Below are 21,819 nucleotides of genomic sequence, written 5' to 3' on the forward strand. Positions count from 1 at the left end.
TGAATTATGACTACATTCTTTACAGAAAATGTTACCTCCAATGAAGTGTACATTAGTACTTCAAGTTACAGTGGACTATGGTCACAATATTTTCAGCATACAATAAAGGATAAAAAAATGTAATTTGCCCAAAAATGGTACCAATAAGAATGTCAACTTGTCCCGCAAAACAGAAAGTCCTCATATGACTGTGGACAGAAATATAGAAAAATTATTGCTCTCAAAAAATGGAGATGCAATAACTTTTTTTTTAAAAAGCGTCTTTTAGTGTGTGACAGCTGCCAAACATAAAAACCTGATATAAATCTGGTATCGCTGTAATCGCACCGAGCCGAAGAATAACGTAGTCTAATCACTTATACCGCACAAGAAACGTGTAAAAAATAAATAGAACAAATTCTTGACCTGCTGTTGATTTGTTCATTCTGGCACCCAAAAATCGCATTAAGGCTCGACGCACATTTATCCTTCGCTCAGTACTGAGCGCTTACACCGGGGTTTCCGTGTAAATCTCTGAAATATGTGATTCAGATGGGACCCATGGGTGAAGATTCCCTATAATGAGGCAGATGGAGACACTGTGGAAGCTGTCTGGCCTATGATCCAGCAGTGTCTGTCTTTTTAAGCGTCCATAAAAGTGCAATCGAGCCATAGTTTTGTACGCTTCTGAAAAAAAGCACGCCACTGAACAGAGGCCAGATGGAGTCCAGAGTAACTCTGCTGACTTATTACAGTGAATGGATCCCTCCGAGGTTTCATCTGAATCACGTCATTTAGAGATTTAGATGGAAATCCCGATGTAAGTGCTCAGCATAGAACACAGTATAAATGTGATCCAAAATGTTATGTACTGTAAAATGTTCCCAATAAAAGCTTCAACTCAATCCACAAAAAAAGCTCCCACTCAGGTCCATCATCTGTTAATGGAAATATAGGGGCTTTCATGCTACTGGTATTACAAAGGCTCTGAAAAGGTGAAATGGCTCCTTGCTCGCCAAAAGAAATTCAGAAAATTCTGAGCTCACAAATCCAAGTGCCCCCCTCTCTTCTGAGCCCCAGTGTGCCTAAACCACATTTAGTGTCCACATATTTGGCATTTTTGTAGCGATGAGAGCCTGACTAATTTACAGGTACATGTCTCCAGAAGCACGAGCTGGGAATAATGTGCTGGCACTAACACGTACTGGGCACTACAACGTATTGGCTCTACAATGGCAGGTTTTCAATTTCCACTCATCAACAGCCATCACTGCTTGTTTCTGGAAAACACCATGGAGTGAAATCATCACTAAACCTGTAGATAAATTCCCAGAGGTGTATAATTTCCAAAATGGAGTCACTTGAGGGGGGATTCTGCTCTTCTAGCACTTAGGGGCACTGTATATGGAGTCCGCAAACTATTCTAGGAAAATCTTTGCTCCAGGAGTCAAATACTCTGTCCCTTCCGAGTCTTGCCGGAGTCTCTCCGTATAGCTAAGCAGTTCTGTCCAGCCTCAAATGGGGTATTTCCATGTTTAGCAGAAATCGTGTGACAAATTTTGGTGCCATTTTACCCATTTCCCTTATGAAAATTTAAATTCTGAGGCTGAAACAAAATTGGTATAAAATTCTGTGAGGCACATGTGGTGTCAACATGCTCACTGGAATAAACAAAGAGTGATCCAGCATCCAAGAGTCTTCTTTAAAATCAATAATCCTTTATTGGAAAAGTATTTTAAAAATTATATGCAGAATAGTCACAGCCCCCTTGGGAGGAGGTGATGTACAGACACGTTTCAGACCTTATGGTCCTGAATCAATGTATATAATGCATCTGTACATCACCTCCTCCCGTGGGGGCTGTGACTTTTCTGCATATGATTTTTAAAATACTTTTCCAATAAAGGATTATTGATTTTAAAGAAGACTCTTGGATGCCGGATCACTCTTTATTTTTTCCTGTTAATTTCCCGGGGCACTGCCGGCTATTCCATACATCTGATGTCGGAGTAAGTTGAGCTGACTTTTTTCCTCTTTTGTTCAACATGCTCACTGCATCCCTAGATTAATTCATTGGGAGGTGTAGTTGGTAAAATGGGGTCACTTACGGGAAATTCTCCTTTCTTTCACCTTAGGGGCTCTGTTAATGTGACATGGTACCTTTAAACCATTTCACGGCTCAACGTTATAAAATTGTGTGAAGCCCCTGTGGGTTTAGGCTGTTCACCATTCCTCTAAATAAGTTCCTTGAGGGATGTAGTTTCCAAAATGGAGTCACTTAGGGGGGTTTCCACTGTTTAGGCACATCAAGTGGTCTGCAAATGCGACATGACATCTGCTATCTATTCCAGTCAATTTTGCACTCCCAAAGTCAATTGGCGCTCCTTCCTTTCCGAGTCGTGCTGTGCACCCAAACAGTAGTTTTCCACCACATATACGGTATTGGTGTACTCAGGAGAAATTGCACAACAAATTGTATGGTCCATTTTCTTCTGTTACCACTCAAAGAAGTCACTTCAAATGTTATGGGGTCCCTAAAAAAGTAGATTTTGTAAATTTTGTTGGAAAAATGAGAAATTGCTGATAAACTTTTAACCCCTCTAGTTTCTTAACAAAAAAAAATATGTTTCAAAAATGACTCTGATGTAAAGTAGACATGTGGTAAATGTTATTTATTAACTATTTTGTGTGATGTAATTATCTGGTTTAAGGGTGTGAAAATAAAAAAAATTAAAATTGCAAAATTAAAAAAAAAACGCCAAAATTCTAATATTTTTAAATAAACGCAATTATTATTGACCTAAATTTTTCAGTACAGTAAAGTACAATGTGTCACGAAAAACATCTTCAGAATCACTGGGATGCATTGAAGCGTTCCACAGTTATTACCTCATTGAGTGACACTGGTTAGAATTGTAAAATTTTGGCCTGGTCAGGAAAGGGAAGACAGGCTCAGGGGTGCAGGAGTTAAGCAGAGGATTGATACATGGATGGTGCTGCAGTATGCTGCTACCTGGTCAGAGGTTAACACAAGAATGGCATTTTTCGCCATCCTGTTTGGAAGTGGCAAAACATAGTGACAGAATAATGATAACAAACTGTATAACTCAGTGTTTTACTGCTACGTTATATCGTGCATTCCCTGCAATGACTGTCATCAGGCAAAGAACACAATAAAAAAAATAAACTGTTTTAGCTGATGGTTCTGGTTAAAAGATGGCTGATTTTTTTTGAGTCTCTTTAATTGCTAATACTTTATAGTGTGCTAATCCCTTTCTCATCCCTAGGGACAAATATATAACAGTTACGGGATCTGATTGAGTAACTAGAGCGAGCTCGACTTTTGTTTACTTTGATTGCATCATGATAACCACAATGGAATGTAAAAATCACACACTGGCTGACTTTGTGATCAATAAATCCAAGTGATTGTTTATTCTAACAAAAACAGCTATGGTGCTCATTGCCTGAATTATCACTGCTTAGTAATACACATAGTCTATTTATTTATCTATGAACTAGATAACATGAATTAGATGTTTGAAAAATGTCTGTGATCTAAGATAATTATCTGCAGTGGTCATAATAATGATTTACATGAAGTCTTTAATCCAATGGGGTATTGAACAGATGAGTAATGGTTACTTTATTATTTGCATGCATTTCCTGCTCCTAGCTTGTTTTTTTTTAAATCCTGTACAACTCCTTTAAAAAGTGACCACCTCTCATAGTGGTGCATACAAATGACTTTGTAAGGTGACAGTCTTTTACTGCCCCCTTTAACTGTAATTTTCAATATTTTAATCATGCAAATCATTTTTTACCTTTGGTTCTAGTTTTGCCCAAAACATCAACCTCCGATTTTGGTTCAGCACTGAAAACTGTGGAAGGCAATGGAAACAAAAACATAATATTTAGGACACCATACATTTTAAAACAACTATGTAGAGGCTGCATTCTCAATATAGGGAAAGGAATTTGGGGAAGATGTATCAGTGGGATATTGTCTGAATAGACTACTGGTTACAGTAATGTTATGCTCTCCTCCATATCCTCTGCTGCCTAGCTGTTTTATAGGGCCACTGCTAATGCCAAGTGAAATAAGAAATAGAACACGTTGTTTTAGGGGACAACCTCTTGACGTTTACATAGTAGATAACTCTTAGATCATTACTAGATTAGTCTATGACCAGTAATCAAAATGCAAAAACACAAGTTATGATTATGCATCAGACTGCGAGATTGGTAAACGCTATAAATATATTACATATACAGTGCCCACAAGTAGTATTCAACCCCCTGCAGATTTAGCTGGTTGACACATGCGGAATTAACTTGGCATTGTGACATTTGTACTGTAGATCAGCTTGGAAGTGGGAAATGCACTGCAGCAAATTTTTTTTTTTTTTTTTAAACGTAAAAAGTTAATTCAGAGTGTCATTTATTATTCAACCCCTCAAACCACAAGAATTCTGTTTGGTCCCCCTAAAGTATTAAGAAGTAGTTCAGGCACCAAGAATAATGAGCTTCACATGTGTGGATTAAAGATCTCTTTTGCCAGCGTTTTCTGACTATTTAAGACCCTCCCCAAACTTGTGAACAGCACTCAGACATGGTCAACATGGGAAAGACAAAGGAGCATTCCAAGGCCATCAGAGACAAGATCGTGGAGGGTCACAAGGCTGGCAAGGGGTACAAAACCCTTTCCAAAGAGTTGGGCCTACCTGTCTCCACTGTTGGGAGCATCATCCGTAAGTGGAAGGCTTATGGAACTACTGTTAGCCTTCCACGGCCAGGACAGCCTTTGAAAGTGTCCTCCCGTGCCGAGGCCAGGCTTGTCCGAAGAGTCAAGGCTAACCCAAGGACAACAAGGAAGGAGCTCCGGGAAGATCTCATGGCAGTGGGGACATTGGTTTCAGTCAATACCATAAGTAACGTACTCCACCGCAATGGTCTCCATTCCAGACGAGCCCGTAAGGTACCTTTACTTTCAAAGCGTCATGTCAAGGCTCGTCTACAGTTTGCTCATGATCACTTGGAGGACTCTGAGACAGACTGGTTCAAGGTTCTATGGTCTGATGAGACCAAGATCGAGATCTTTGGTGCCAACCACACACGTGACTTTTGGAGACTGGATGGCACTGCATACGACCCCAAGAATACCATCCCTACAGTCAAGCATGGTGGTGGCAGCATCATGCTGTGGGGCTGTTTCTCTGCCAAGGGGCCTGGCCATCTGGTCCGCATCCATGGGAAGATGGATAGCACGGCCTACCTGGAGATTTTGGCCAAGAACCTCCGCTCCTCCATCAAGGATCTTAAGATGGGTCGTAATTTCATCTTCCAACAAGACAACGACCCAAAGCACACAGCCAAGAAAACCAAGGCCTGGTTCAATAGGGAAAAAGTCAAGGTGTTGGAGTGGCCTAGTCAGTCTCCTGACCTTAACCCAATTGAAAACTTGTGGAAGGAGCTCAAGAATAAAGTCCACATGAGACACCCAAAGAACCTAGATAACTTGGAGAAGATCTGCATGGAGGAGTGGGCCAAGATAACTCCACAGACCTGTGCCGGCCTGATCAGGTCTTATAAAAGACGATTATTAGCTGTAATTGCAAACAAGGGTTATTCCACAAAATATTAAACATAGGGGTTGTATAATAATTGATCCACACTTTTATGTTTAAAATTTAATAAAATTCAACTGAGCAACATAACTTTTTGGTTTGTAAGATTTATGCTTCTGTTCATAAAACCTACTCTCGTTTGCAGTTTGAAGGCTCTAACTTATTTGCATCTTATCAAACCAGCTAAATATGCAGGGGGTTGAATACTACTTGTAGGCACTGTATACACACATGTATATAAAGCTAAGTATATATATATATATATATATATATATATATATATATATATATATATACAGTTGAAACCAGAAGTTTACATACACTTTATAAAAAGACACATATGCATGTTTTTCTCAATATCTGACATGAAATCAGAATAAACCTTTCCTGTTTTAGGTCAATTAGGATTACCATAATTTTAAATATTTGCCAAATGCCAGAATAATGAGAGAGAGAGAATATTTTAAGGAATTTTTATTACTTATTGCAAAGTCAAAAGTTTTCATACACTAAGATTACTATGCCTTTAAACAACTCTGGACTGCCCATATGATGATGTCATGCGTTTGGAAGCTTCTGATAGTTTTTTTGGCAACATCTGAGTTAATTAGAGACATAGTTGTGGATGTATTTTTATGCACAGCTGAAACACACTGCTTCTTTGTGTAGCATCATGGGAAAGTCTAAAGAAATCAGCCAAGATATCAGGAAGAGAATTGTGGACTTAGAGAATTGTGGACTTACACAAGTCTGGCTCATCCTTGGATACAATTTCAAGATACCTGAAGGTGCCTCCTTCATCTGTACAAACAATTATATGCAAGTACAAACAAGATGGGAATGTCCAGCCATCATACTGCTCAGGAAGGAGACGGGTTCTGTGTCCCAGAGATGAACGTGCTTTGGTTCGACATGTGCATATCAACCCAAGGACAAAGTAAAAGACCTTGTGAAGATGATGGCAGAAGCTGGTAAGATTGTGTCAATATCCACAGTGAAAAGAGTACTGTATCAACATGGGCTGAAAGGCCACTCTGCCAGGAAGAAGCTATTACTCCAAAAGAAAAAGAAAAAAGCCAGATTAATGTTTGCAAATGCACACAGGAACAAAGACCTTAATTTTTGTAGACATGTCCTGTGGTCTGATGAAACTAAAATTGAACTTTTTGGGCATAATGACCATCATTACGCTTGGAAGAAAAAGGGAGAAGCTTGGAAGCCTAAGAATACCATCCCAACTGTGAAAGACGGGGGTGGCAGCATCATGTTGTTGTTTTTTTTGCTGCAGGAGGGACTGGTGCACTTCACAAAATAGATGGCATCATGTGAAAAGAAGATTATGTGGCAATACTGAAGTAACATCTCAAGACATCAGCCAGGAAGCTAAAGCTTGGGCGGAAATGGGTCATCCAAATGGACAATGACCCGAAGCATACTGCCAAAATGGTAACAAAGTGGCTTAAGGATAACAAAGTCAATGTTTTGGAGTGGCCATCACAAAGCCCTGATCTCAATCCTATTGAAAATTTATGGGCAAAGCTGAAAAGGCAGGTGCGAGCAAGGCAACCTACAGACCTGGATCAGTTACACCAGTTTTGTCAGGAGGAATGGGCCCAAATTCCAACCAACTATTGTGAGAAGCTTGTGGAAGGATATCCCAAACGTTTGACCCAAGTCATTCAGTTTAAGGGCAATGGTACCAAATACTAATGAAATGTATGTAAACTTTTGACTTTGCAGTAAGTAATAAAAATGTCTTAAAACAGTCTCTCTCATTATTCTGGCATTTGGCAAATATTAAAAATGATGGTAATCCTAATTGACATAAAACGGGAAAGGTTTATTCTGATTTCATGTCAGATACTGAGAAAAATATGCATATGTGTCTTTTTATATAATGTATGTAAACTTCTGGTTTCAACTGTATATATAAAATATGTACATGTATTCATGATTGTACTGATCTAACATTAGTCTGGCTTCCATGGAGAACATTTCTGTGTTGAGTCTGCCAATGGCAAACTAAAAGGAACACCCAGCTGCCTGAGATCATTATTATTGCTGGATGAACACATACCTAGATGGAGAATGTACTTTTCATAAGTTTCCCTTCACATTAATGTTGCTATTTCTTTGAAGTATTGTTTTTTCTACTGCTCTGAGAACTTTAAGAATCTTTCACATCTAATGTGGAACTGGAAAACAGAATGGGCTACATAGTTTACCTTTCCAGATTTAGTTATTTCTTTGCAATGCATCTTTTTAGAAAAGTGTTTGGCAGCTTCAAAAGAATTCCTTTGCCACTTTTCTATTATGCCAGAAATGTCTGAATATTTCATTTTTCTTCCTATACAGAGTCATGTCTGTGTTTTTTTGGAAGTCATGTAATCAATTGAAATAATAGGAAATGCAATAGATTTGTTTATTACATTAAAAATAGCAAAGTAAACATAATACTGAATCCAGGTCCATTCTTCTTCATAAAACTACAGGGCAACAGGATGTACTGGCCCCAAAGGATACATAAATGACTTCACTATGTCCAGACGGCATTACTGAGGTGCCATAGAAGTGGCAACAGTCATCTTATTGAATGGGACTTGTCACCACAAAACATAAAGGGTTTTTCCAATTTAAAAAACAAACATCACCCACTCTAAGAATATTAATTTGTGGGTGTATATGTTCTATTAGAATCATGCTGAAATAGTTTATGTAGTAGTAACTCCTCATTCAGCCTCCCAAGGCAGTATTTTCCCTACTATCTAGCATGTGTGAAAACCTGCCTCCACACTGTCCCCTTCCCAATGTACTTCTGTTCCTGCTCTTACTACAGGCTTACTGGTTAGTGAACATACATAGGACGATACCACAAATGCTTAGTAGCATGGAGAGTGGAGCCAGCCCCCAAAATGGGATGTCATTAATAATGTGTCATACATTGGCATCCAAAAGCAGAACTACATGATGAATGTACGTGATCTCATCACTTCCAGAAAACACCATGCGATTGAAACACTAGCAAAGTCACATTTAAGGGGAATCAATCACCAGGTTTTTGCCACCTAATCTGAGAGCAGTATAATGTAGAGACAGATACCCTAATTACAAAGATGTGTCACTTGCCGGGCTGCTTGCTGTAGTTTTGATAAAATCACAGTTTTATCAGCAGGAGATTATCACTAGTAATCCTGATGCCATGTAGTCCTCCATATTCATGAGCTCTGTATAACCCTGCCCCCACCACTGATTAGCAGCTTTTTGTCTACAGTACAGACCAAAAGTTTGGACACACCTTCTCATTTAAAGATTTTTCTGTATTTTCATGACTTTGAAAATTGCACAATCACACTGAAGGCATCAAAACTATGAATTAACACATGTGGAATTATATACTTAACAAAAAAGTGTGAAACAACTGAAAATATGTCTTATATTCTAGGTTCTTCAAAGTAGCCACCTTTTGCTTTGATGACTGCTTTGCACACTCTTGGCATTCTCTTGATGAGCTTCAAGAGGTAGTCACTGGAAATGGTGTTCCAACAATCTTGAAGGAGTTCCCAGAGATGCTTAGCACTTGTTGGGCCTTTTGCCTTCACTCTGCGTTCCAGCTCACCCCAAACCATCTCGATTGGGTTCAGGTCTGGTGACTGTGGAGGCCAGGTCATCTGGCGTAGCACCCCATCACTCTCCTTCTTGGTCAAATAGCCCTTACACAGCCTGGAGGTGTGTTTGGGGCCATTGTCCTGTTGAAAAATAAATGATGGTCCAACTAAACGCAAACCGGATGGAATAGCATGCCGCTGTAAGATGCTGTGGTAGCCATGCTGGTTCAGTATGCCTTCAATTTTGAATAAATCCCCAACAATGTCACCAGCAAAGCACCACCACACCATCACACCTCCTCCTCCATGCTTCACGGTGGGAACCAGGCATGTAGAGTCCATCCGTTCACCTTTTCTGCGTCGCACAAAGACACGGTGGTTGGAACCAAATATCTCAAATTTGGACTCATCAGACCAAAGCACAGATTTCCACTGGTCTAATGTCCATTCCTTGTGTTCTTTAGCCCAAACAAGTCTCTTCTGCTTGTTGCCTGTCCTTAGCAGTGGCTTCCTAGCAGCTATTTTACCATGAAGGCCTGCTGCACAAAGTCTCCTCTTAACAATTGTTGTAGAGATTTATCTGCTGCTAGAACTCTGTGTGGCATTGACCTGGTCTCTAATCTGAGCTGCTGTTAACCTGCGATTTCTGAGGCTGGTGACTCGGATAAACTTATCCTCAGAAGCAGAGATGACTCTTGGTCTTCCTTTCCTGGGGCGGTCCTCATGTGAGACAGTTTCTTTGTAGTGCTTGATGGTTTTTGCAACTGCACTTGGGGACACTTTCAAAGTTTGCCCAATTTTTCGGACTGACTGACCTTCATTTCTTAAAGTAATGATGGCCACTCGTTTTTCTTTACTTAGCTGCTTTTTTCTTGCCATAATACAAATTCTAACAGTCTATTCAGTAGGACTATCAGCTGTGTATCCACCAGACTTCTGCACAACACAACTGATGGTCCCAACCCCATTTATAAGGCAAGAAATCCCACTTATTAAACCTGACAGGGCACACCTGTGAAGTGAAAACCATTTCCGGTGACTACCTCTTGAAGCTCATTAAGAGAATGCCAAGAGTGTGCAAAGCAGTCATCAAAGCAAAAGGTGTCTACTTTGAAGAACCTAGAATTTAAGACATATTTTCAGTTGTTTCACACTTTTTTGTTAAGTATATAATTCCACATGTGTTAATTCATAGTTTTGATGCCTTCAGTGTGAATGTACAATTTTCAAAGTCATGAAAATACAGAAAAATCTTCAAATGAGAAGGTGTGTCCAAACTTTTGGTCTGTACTGTATGTACAGTGTACACAGAAAGCAGCCGATCAGTGATGTGGGCGGGATTATACAGAGCTCAGCATTCAGAGAACTAATAGATCTGCAGCAGATAAAACAGTGATATTATCAAAACTGCAGCATACAGCCAAGTAAATGATGCATTGATTGAATCAGGGTCTTTGCCCCTGCATCATGCTGATCTCAAATGGGGTAGTAAAAACCTGGTAACAGATTCCCTTCAGGGTTTGCTCACATTGCCGTATAACATGGCCGAGTGCTATCCGATGTTACATCGGATAGCACTCGGACCAGGCTTATACTATAGGGCAGTGCAGAGCCGATTCAGCATGAGAAAACAATCGCAGCATGCTGCATATGGCTCCAATATTTGGATCACAAGCACCCATACAAGTCTGCGAGTGTTTGTGAAGAATCGGACTGCACTCGGATGTCATCTGACTGCAGTCCGATGTACGCACACAGAGACAATGGAGAAGATGGAGATATCTTGTTCTCCATCTTCTCCGCACCTGAGCTGCGATTCTCTCAGATCACACTCAGATGACACTCGGCTCAAACTCTGTCAACTCGGCTCAAACTCTGACAGAGTTTGAGCCGAGTGGCATTAGCATAATCGCCATGATTCTCTCGCATGAGAGAATATACGCTAGTGTGAGCGAACCCTCAATGTAAGTAAATAAAAAATAATATTTATATTCCAATTTTAGGAATAAGGAACAGTAAAAAATATGTTGGAGAACCTCTTTATTAATAAGAATTGTAAGGCAGTGTTATTCAGCCATTGAATAACACTGACAATTACCTTATGTATAAAAAACTAAAAAACTGCCATTTGGTCTTTGTATGCTGGTATTATGTATGCTTTGTAGAAACTTTATTAGTCTTATAATAAGTTTACAGTGATTAGCCCAATACCACAAACTGCAGGGTACATCAGTTACCTTGCTGCAGTAAATGCCCTGACAGAGCAGTAATACTGGGAATATAAGACTTATTGATGTAGAATACCTGTTTTTAGGTGGCTGGAGAGCAAGAAAAGTTATTTTAGTACAACATTTCACAGTGATTGTTCAAAATGAAGACAGTTACACAATATACTCACCTCCCTGAAATATACAAAGCACAGATATTTGTGACAAGCAGCCATTAAAAGTGGTATAAACCATTCACACATAACATTATTCATACAGCGTAGAAAAATAGGATAGGGACGTGTTGGTGAAATATATATGCGTTTCCTTAACTTGAGTTTGGTTAATTTTCTGTATATTTTTATATCCAAATATACAGCATGTTCTAGTATTATCAATATTGATAAAATATATGTTTTTAAAATATTATATACTTGTTATATACTAGCATTAGTATTTACATCCAGCTTTGTCCAGCTGTGATTGTAATATGTAAATGTAATATGGCTGAAAATATGGAGGAAAATGCAAATAAAAAAATTACATCCATTCAAGTTCATCATTTAACCGTTACTTCTATATGTGAAACAAGATCATTGCAGCCTATTATGTTCCTTAAAAAAAAGGAAAACATAAAAGACAACACAAACACTCATATTTCTGCTGCAATGTAAAGTCTAGCAACCCCGACACTGCGCACCACAATTTCACTCTGTGGCTCAAGCTACTATGTGGATATTATAGACAGCGCTGAGTTGCCACCTTTACAGTTTTATTCCAGGCAGTGATATTTCGGGATGTAGTAAATGTAGTTTTAAATCCCTTGGGTTTCAGCGGCTGTGATATCTGCGTTGTACAGTTCTGGGTTTGATATATTAATGTGTTCAGTTATACACTGTCCTGGTTCTTATTGTTGGATTATATGTCTTCCAACTTATCAAAAGGTGGCAACCCTAAAGCTAAAAGCGTGTATTAAAATGGACCTGTCCCCAAAGAAATGTTCTGTTCAAAAGTAAATAAAAAGATACATGTCCGTTTTTGGTTTCTCGATCAGTGTAGTAAGAGGAAGGACACGTATTCTGCAATATTTGCAGTGCGTGAAACTTAGCCTCAACTGAGATTTAAAGGTAAGCAGACAAATTGTCAATGTGAAAGTATGTTCTGGTGAAAGGTCCACTTTAATTCATAGCCCAGGGTGACACAAGAGCTCTCCATCATACCCAGATCTTCCTCTTGATCATGTAAAGTTGGCTGCTTCATTGGTGACTTTATACATATAACTGCGCACTCAGGCTTGGCAGCTGAAGGAGCACGTGGTATCAGATTACCCCCTTGTTAAAGAAATAGGCACTTGTTAAGACATCAAAAATATATTTCCTTATAGTAAACAAGTAACTCTATGTGCCAAACAATTGCAAAAAAATAAAAGTTAGCACTAAAATTGATACAGTCCAAATTTAACGTAGAAGACCTGACTGTAAGGATTTATGAATCTAGTCAATGCTTATTACTGAATAGAGTAGTTTATTTTGTGAGAAAACATTATGTACCTAGTTAGCTTCAATGTCTTGAGTAAATTAAAAAATGCTAGTGTTATATTAGTGCCAAATCCTAAAATTGTGTATTGTATTTGCTACTACTGTGAAGAAAGGTAGTTTTGACTTGTCAATTACAAATTAAATAGACTTGAGAGATCTGTATAGAGTTATATTTTTCCACCACTGCTGGTTAAATTGTGTATACATATTATAGAAATCTTTAGACTAAAGCTGGCCATACACATTAAATAGCTGGGATGTCACTCCCACATCCCTCATACAAAGAAATGCTATCCCAATGTTCCTGTGTTCTCTAAGAAAAAAACGCTGCCAGAATAATGTGGCAGGGGCTTATCTCCCCGTTGAACAAAGGATCGGATGGTTGCATTTCAACCACCCAATCTATGTGTCAGGGGACTGTCGGGAGGCTCCCATACTTATTAGATAGTTTGCAAATCCCACTGAAATTGGCAGGTTTGACAAACTCTATAGGGGCCTTAAGACATAAATTCTAATTTTTAAAATCATTATTCCTTTGTGCTATAGGGTTAGAAACTTGCTTAGAAAATGCAGTGGATTGTGAGTAGGAATGGATATGATGAGTTACATTACATTGTTATTACTAAGAAACAATATACCAGAATCATTTAAAAGATAAGGACAGGAAAAAGAGATATCATAATCCAAGTTATATTGAAGCTGTCAAAGCATTTCTACAAGTACAATTATAAACAGAGGATTCAATTTTTTATTGCCAACCTAGGGGAACATTTTAATTACATTGCGGAAAGTTGGACCACATAATTTACTGCGGTAATTTTAATAATGGCAGAGTCTGTGGATTCTGTATTACTCTGCTGTGGTTTGTACAGGGTGTTGTATTTATTTGTTGCTGTAACCGCCAATTCAAAATGGATGGAAATCCATAGAAAAAGATATTGTCTTCATCATGACTTTCACATACTCTAATCTTGGAAAACAAACTGACAGATGATTCAATTGATGCCTTGTTTTGTCTTCCTCGATATTAATGCAACAGCTCTAGAATTAGTTCAAGTAGCTTTTTGGCTAGAATCCATTATACCATACTCCTCAACAGTTAAAAGCCGAGAGTACTAGTGGTGGAAGGTCACAGTGTGTGGTATGGAGGGGACAGAGTAAGGGGACAGTATGTGGAGAGTGAGTGTGAGGAGACAGTATGGAGTGGGTGAGTGTAAGGTCACAGTTTGTGGGCAAAATTGTAAAGTGATAGTATGTGGGAAACAGTTTGAGGAAACAGTATGGGTGAATAGTATAAAGGGACAGTATGAGGGAGAATAGTGTGATGGGACAGTATTGGGGAAGAAGAAGGGGACAGTATGAGTGTGGGGGGACAGTATGGGGGAGAGCGTGAGGGGACTATATTGGTGGTAAAATGTGAGGGAACTGTATGGTGGAGTAATCTTGTGAGAGGATAGTATGGAGGGGAATATTTGAAGGGACATTATGTGGGGAAGTGTGAGGTACATTATGGAGGAGAAAAATGTAAGAAGACAGTATGGGCAGAAGCGTGAGAGCACAGTATGGAGGCAGAAAAGCGTGAGGGGACAGTATGAGGAAAAGTGTGAGGAGATACTATGGGGGGAGAAAAGTATGTGGGAACACAGGGGAGAGTAAAGTGTGGGGGTAAAGTTTGGGGGAATGTGAGAAGTCAGTATTGGGGTGGTTATAAGGGGATAGTATGGAGGGGAAAGGTGGAGGGGACAGTATGGGAGGAGGTGTGAGGGGGAATATTATTAAGATTGGTTAGTGTTGTGGGGGCAGTATAGTGAAGTTGTACCAAGGAGGGGACAGCATGCAAAGGAGGAGTATGAGGAGTGGGCACAGTATAGATACTAGTGGAAAGTATGAGAGGACAGTATGGCAGACATATGGGGGACAGTATGTGTGGCAGAGTATGAGAGGACTGTATGGAGGAGTGTGCAGGGACAGTATAGGAGAAAAATGTAAGGGGACAGTATAAGTGGGGAAATGTGATGGGATAGTATAGGGGAGTGAAGTGTGAGGGGACAGTGTGGGGGCAGAAAAGTGTGAGGGGACAGTATGGGGCAGAAAAGTGTGAGGAGATAATATGGAGGAGAAAAGTGTGACAGAACAGTATGAGGGGGAAATGTGAAGGGGCAGTATGGGGGAGTGAAGTGTGAGGGGACAGTGTGGGGGCAGAAAAGTGTGAGGGGACAGTATGGGGCAGAAAAGTATGAGGAGATAATATGGAGGAGAAAAGTGTGAGTGTACAGTATGGGGGAAAAGTGTGAAGAGATGCTGTGGAGGGGGAATGTGTGAGGGGAAAGTTTGGAGGGAATGTGAGGAGACAGAATTGGAGAGAGTATAAGGGGACAGTATGGAGGGTAAAAGAGTGGAGGGGACATTATGGGGGGAGAAAAGTGTGAGGGGACAGTACATGGGGGAAGTATAATCTAGTATAGTGATTGGATAGTATTATGGGGGCAGTATAGAGGAGGATCAGCAAGAAGGGACAGCATGCAGAGGGGGAGTATGAGAGGGCACAGTACAGAGCCTGGGCAGCATAGGAGCACATAGAGTGAGGGAACAGTGTGAAAAGGTGGCCTAATATGAAAAAGGGGCAGCATGGTGTGGGACACTTAAGAAAGGGACAGTATGGTGGTTATAGCTAATCAGGGTGGAGAGTGGGGCAGTTATAGCTTAAAAAGGCGGACAGTGTGGCTGTTATTGATAATATAACAGTGGTGGTTGTAGCACATAAGGTCAGACAGTTTGAGGCAATATTTTATAGAAAAAGTCAGTTTGGAGGCCATGTAAAATATGAGAGACAGTGCTTGGGTCATATTTTGTGCAGGGAGCACAGTGAGGGGCAATTATTTATTCTGGGGCACATATTTATATTCAGGAGCATTGTAATGACAATGTTTTTTAAGGGCATCTTGTTGGGATGTGCTGCAAAAGACCAGAGAAGTTGGAAGTCTGCAGAGACGAGCTGTGAATGTAAAAAGTCATCGTGGCATTTAGACAAGATTTAGAAGAAAAGAAAGAGAACTACTCCAATCAGAGAAAATGTCACCTTTAAGGAACCTGGATGTAAATGTTTATTTGTGGTACTAACTACGTCTAGTAATATAGCTACTGTATGGTCTGTAGCCTGAAGTTAGTTGTTAACAACAACCCCTGTATCTCCTTACCATTGTTAAGGGCATACTGGGAGTTTGAGGTTCATGTGATACAATTGTATATTGAGCTGACTTGACATTGCAATTGATTGCTGTACTAAGCTTGGTGCTGTATTCATGTACTAATGGTGATTCTGGTTCTGTATTCATGTACTGATGATGCTTCTGGTGATGTATTTGTGTACTGATGGGGTTCCAGTGATGTATTCCTGCACTGTTTATTGTTGTGATCCTGTATTTATGTACTGTTGGTGATTCAGGTAATGTTCTCAGTGTTCTGGTACTGATTGCGCTCCTGGTGATGTATTTCTATACTGATGGTGGTTCTGGTGATATATTCATGTGCTGATGATGGTTGTGATGCTGTATTGATGGTGGTTCTGATGATGTAGTTATGTGCTGTAATTGATTCTGATTCTGTATACATGCAGCAATCCATAACTTGTTAGATACATGGCTATATTAATAAAGTATTGTGCTGTCTGACAAGTTAAGGGTTGATATATTTATGTTAGAAGGATTAATTATAAAACTAAGCACTCAAGCATACTAAATCCTAATAGTGTTTAATGACATACAGTATGTCAGAATTCGGCCTGCCAGTTCCTGCGCTCAACATATGACCACTCATATGCTATTTTCATATATGAGGTCACATACCAACCAGTTCTCTTCCTGCTTCTCTCAATAAAGCAGGGACTGTAGTTTTTGCACTGAATATTTAGGGAATTAGGAAGAACAGCTAGTTGGCACGTGACTGCAAATATGCTGATAGAATAAGAGCTGTAAGTAGTCAAATGACGACGACTACTTGAAGCGCTTAAGCTACGTATAGCAGGGGCACTAAACTGAATTTTAGCACAGAGTGCAGTAAAACTTAGATTCACCACCTCTGGTTAAAAGTGTTGTGATGTATGAGCCTGAAATGTAAATATACATATAGGTGGATGCAGGGAGTAGTGGATGCCCTTCTAAAGAGGTATTCCCAGAATTGCATTGGTGGAGCAATGTGCTCTATAGCTGAAATGAATAAGCTTTGCAAAAATAAACATTTTTTAAATGCTCCATTAGTAATTTGTAACCCTTTCAAATATCCAATCCCTATCCTCTGTTTACCCTTTGTTGCTACGTTGCAACTGGACACGTCCTCCAGTAGTACTTCACTCACAAGTTGAGCAGGTGTATTTTTCCTTTGTGTACTTCTATACAATAACTGTCGTTGTGTCTTCACAGCAAAAAGGGAGAATGTGCAGAGAGGATACTGTACCTCTGCTTTCCTGCAATCAATAAATGCTGTTCGGCTCCCCTTCCCATCTTCACACTGCATGACAACATGGCTCCTTCTTAAAAGCTCAGGGAGCAGACAAATAGTTAACCTACTCCCTTTAACCCTTTTATGTGCACAAGCAGAGTTGGAGACTAAAGGCCCTGTCACACTTAGCGACGCTGCAACGATCCCGACAACGATACGACCTGGCAGGGATTGGTGCTGCGTCGCTGTGTGGTCGCTGGTGAGCTGTCAAACAAGCAGGCTCACCAACGATCAGGGGAGCAGCGACAATGTGGAAAGAATCTTTCCACGATGTCCTGCTCCTGGTTACCAGCCTGCTGAAGCAGGAGCAGGCTGGTAACTATGGTAAACATCGGGTTACTAGGGGCACACGCGCACCTAGTAACCCGTTGTTTATCATGGTTACCACTCTGCTACAGTGAGCGGGAGGTTACTGCTCACTTTAACAGGCTCATAACCATGATAAACAACGGGTTACTAGGTGCATGTGCCCCTAGTAACCCGATGTTTAACATAGTTACCAGCCTGATCGCTGCTCCCGCTGGTCACACACAGCGATGTGTGCTGACCAGCGGGATAGCAACGACCAAAAAATGGTCCAGGACACTTTGCAGCGATCAGCGACCTCACAGCAGGGGCCTGATCATTGCAAAGTGTCCCACATAGCGACATCGCTGGTGAGGTCGCTGTTGCGTCACCAAAACCGTGACACAGCAGCGATCTCGCTATGTGAGACGGGGGCTTTACACAGCCTCTACTACTTAATGCATGTTACTGTTTGACACTTTCTGTTGCAATTTTTCATTTTTGTGCTTTAGTTTTTTGCTCCCCTTCTTCCCAGAGCCATCATTTTTTATTTTTCCATCAATATAGCCATATGAGAGCTTGTTTTTTGCAGGATGAGTTGTACTTTTGACCATTGATTTTACTATATAGTGTACTGGAAAATGGTAAAAAAATTCCAAGTGTGGTGATATTGCAAAAAAAATGCAATTCCATATTTATTTTTTGTTTTTTTTATTTACCATGAATGCTAAAACTGACCTGGCAATATGATCCCCCAGGTCAGTACGAGTATGCAGATACCAAACATGTATAGGTTCTTTTTCATTTAAGTGGTGAAATTTTTTTTCGAAATTTGTAAGAATTTTTTTTTGCTTATATAACCATTTTCCAAAACCTGCAGCGTCTGCATTTTTCGGGATCTGGGGCTGGATGAGGGCTTATTTTTTGCGCCCTCAGCTGATGTTTTTATTGATATCATTTTGGGGTAGATACAATGTTTTGATTGCCTGTTGTTGCATTTTATTGCAATGTTATGGCAGCCAAAAAAACGTAATTCTGGCGTTTTGATTTTTTTTCTTATTACTCCATTTACCGACTGCATTAATTTACTTTATATTTTGATAGATCGAACATTTATGAATGCGGCGATACCAAGTATGTGTATTTTTTATTTGTTTTGAATTTTTATTTTGAATTGGGCAAAAGGGGGGTGATTTGAACTTTTGTGTTTTTTTTTACTTTTTACTGGCTTCAATAGTCCCCTTAGAAGACTTAAAGCTGCGATCATCCGATCACCTGTGCTACACATAGCAGTGCTTGAGCACTGCTACACAGAAATCACTATCTCCTACGGACGAGATTCACAATAACAGGCACAGGGGTCTTCTGCAGACCCCCGGCTGTCATGACAACCCATCGGTGCCCTGTGATCACATGACAGGGGCGGCGATGGGCGGGACTTGTGATGCGCTTCTAGGCAGCGTATGTTAAATGCCGCTGTCAGTGATTGATTATTGCCATAGAGATTACATCAGAATTCTAGTGTAAAATGTGTTGAAAAGCCGCAACAGCGGAGTTGCACAAAAAAATAGCGACTTTTGCCATTTTCACGCCAGTTTCAGACAGTTCTACTAAAATGGGCAGAGCTTGAGTGGGAAAGGGCGTGGTAATGCCCACTCATCTAATTCATGATGAGCTGCGGGGCAGCTTATGCTACAAATCTTACTCTAGTCCCTGAGAATTGCAGTGAGGCACATGGAGAATCATGCCACTTTTTAGATGCGCCTGAATCATTAAGAGGCCTGCACCTCTTAATGAATCAGGCACCTCTGACTCCAGCACGCCCTGTCATCAAGACCGGTGTGAACAACACCAATCTTGATGAATTGGGGCCATAGATCAAATACATATAAGGATAGCAAATAGTAGGTTTGAAAGGTCAGGTGGCTTTTTTTTCCCTGATGTTTGGAACGTCACAAAAATGCAGAATTGTGGAATATAAAGAAAAGTCTGAGCCCACACCTTTTAATTAGGTCCCAAGCAGAACTTTCAACACTGTGCCGCTTTCCAGTGGTTTCTTTGCCCCAGACCATGGTATCCAATGCTTTCTACTGAACCAGAGACTATTCCAGTTCCATGCACTACCCGCATATAGCACAATTCAATGAATCATCCCTTTCTACGTTTGTCTAATAAAAAGTTTCTCTCATTGAAAAGATGTGACTCTAAACGAAAAAATCAAGATGTCTCTCTCATCTTCAGGTCCGCTGTGCAGCTTCATAAGCTGCACATTCAGCATATCCCTCCATGCGCATTATAGACATTTTTTTTACAAACACCCCTCTCATGAAGTCCATAGTTTTAATATGGACTACTGAGATTTCCTTCACAGCCATTGGTGAGATGTAGGAATGTGGATTCATACAAATAATATTATTGAAAACATAACAAATATCCAGTTGATGCCATATTAGAAGTGTCATAATCAGAGCTTTATTTCTATACCTTGTTTTTGTGGTCTGCCTGTCACATTAGCAGTTGGAGGCTTTCTACGTATAGCTGTTGGTCTTACAGGAAGAAGTGGTGGTGAAGATACTGCAAGGATAAAGAAAGCAGAATAACTCAGTTTAGCTCATACCTTCGATTTAAGTCCTATTGCACATAATCACTTTACTTTATTACAGTTAGTAAAAGACTACTGATTTACACTATATCACGCTTTATATACAGTGGTGTGAAAAAGTGTTTGCCTCCTTCCTGATTTCTTATTCTTTTGCATGTTTGTCACACTTAAATGTTTCAGATCACAAAACAAATTGAAATATTAGACAAAGATAACTCAAGTGAACAAAAATTCAGTTTTTAAATGAAGGTCTTTATTATTAAGGGAAAAAGAAATCCAAACCTACAGGGCCCTGTGTGAAAAAGTAATTTCCCCTAAAACTAATAAGTGGTTGGGCCACACTTAGCAACGCCTGTTGCACAAAGTCTCCTCTTAACAGTTGTTGAAGAGATGTGTCTGCTGCTAGAACTCTGTGTGGCATTGACCTGGTCTCTAATCTGAGCTGCTGTTAACCTGCGATTTCTGAGGCTGGTGACTCGGATAAACTTATCCTCAGAAGCAGAGGTGACTCTTGGTCTTCCTTTCCTGGGGCGGTCCTCATGTGAGCCAGTTTCTTTGTAGCGCATGATGGTTTTTGCAACTGCACTTGGGGACACTTTCAAAGTTTTCCCAATTTTTTCGGACTGACTGAACTTCATTTCTTAAAGTAATGATGGCCACTCGTTTTTCTTTACTTAGCTGCTTTTTTCTTGCCATAATACAAATTCTAACAGTCTATTCAGTAGGACTATCAGCTGTGTATCCACCAGACTTCTGCACAACACAACTGATGGTCACAACCCCATTTATAAGGCAAGAAATCCCACTTATTGAACCTGACAGGGCACACCTGTGAAGTGAAAACCATTTCCGGTGACTACCTCTTGAAGCTCATCAATACAATGCCAAGAGTGTGCAAAGCAGTCATCAAAGCAAAAGGTGGCTATTTTGAAGAACCTAGAATATAAGACATATTTTCAGTGGTTTCACACTTTTTTGTTAAGTATATAATTCCATATGTGTTAATTCATAGTTTTGATGCCTTCAGTGTGAATGTACAATTTTCATAGTCAAGAAAATACAGAAAAATCTTTAAATGAGGTGTGTCCAAACTTTTGGTCTGTACTGTAAGTGTAACAAACATGCAAAAGAATAGGAAATCAGGAAGGGGGCAAACACTTTTTCACATCACTGTATTCAGTACTGTGCAAAAGTTTTAGGTAGATGCTTTCATTAATAAAAAAGTTAATAGTTTGTTTTTATCAATTAACAAAATGTAAAGTGAATGAAAGAAAGAGAAAACTAAATCAAATCAATATTTGGTGTGATCACCCTTTGCCTTCAAAGCATCTATTCTTTTCGGTATACTTGTAAGCAGTTTTTGAAGGAACCAACCATCTTAAAGAACTAACCACAGAACTTTTTGATTTGATTAAGATATTCCTTTTATTCATTCTCTTTGCATTTTGTTAGTTGATAAAAATAAACTATTTACATTTC

General features: G+C 39.8%; 1 protein-coding gene across 38 annotated transcripts in view; it reads right to left on the reverse strand.

Annotated features, from left to right (window-relative positions):
• Window positions 1-21,819, reverse strand: part of ABI3BP (ABI family member 3 binding protein) — a 436,219-nt gene that overhangs the window by 56,543 nt on the left and 357,857 nt on the right. For 37 of the 38 annotated variants that reach the window (XM_073664653.1, XM_073664641.1, XM_073664649.1 and 34 more), the window contains 3 exons: window positions 20,223-20,312; window positions 12,639-12,749; window positions 3,804-3,860 (listed from right to left, as the gene is read on the reverse strand). In XM_073664653.1, the coding sequence (XP_073520754.1) occupies window positions 3,804-3,860; window positions 12,639-12,749; window positions 20,223-20,312 (258 nt within the window). The remainder of the gene's footprint in view (window positions 1-3,803; window positions 3,861-12,638; window positions 12,750-20,222; window positions 20,313-21,819) is intronic. The other variant, XM_073664651.1, reaches the window with a different exon arrangement.

This window comes from Phyllobates terribilis, unplaced genomic scaffold, assembly GCF_046119375.1.
Source record: "Phyllobates terribilis strain yellow unplaced genomic scaffold, ASM4611937v1 Scaffold_2__4_contigs__length_985480577, whole genome shotgun sequence".
Classification (NCBI taxonomy): domain Eukaryota; kingdom Metazoa; phylum Chordata; class Amphibia; order Anura; family Dendrobatidae; genus Phyllobates; species Phyllobates terribilis.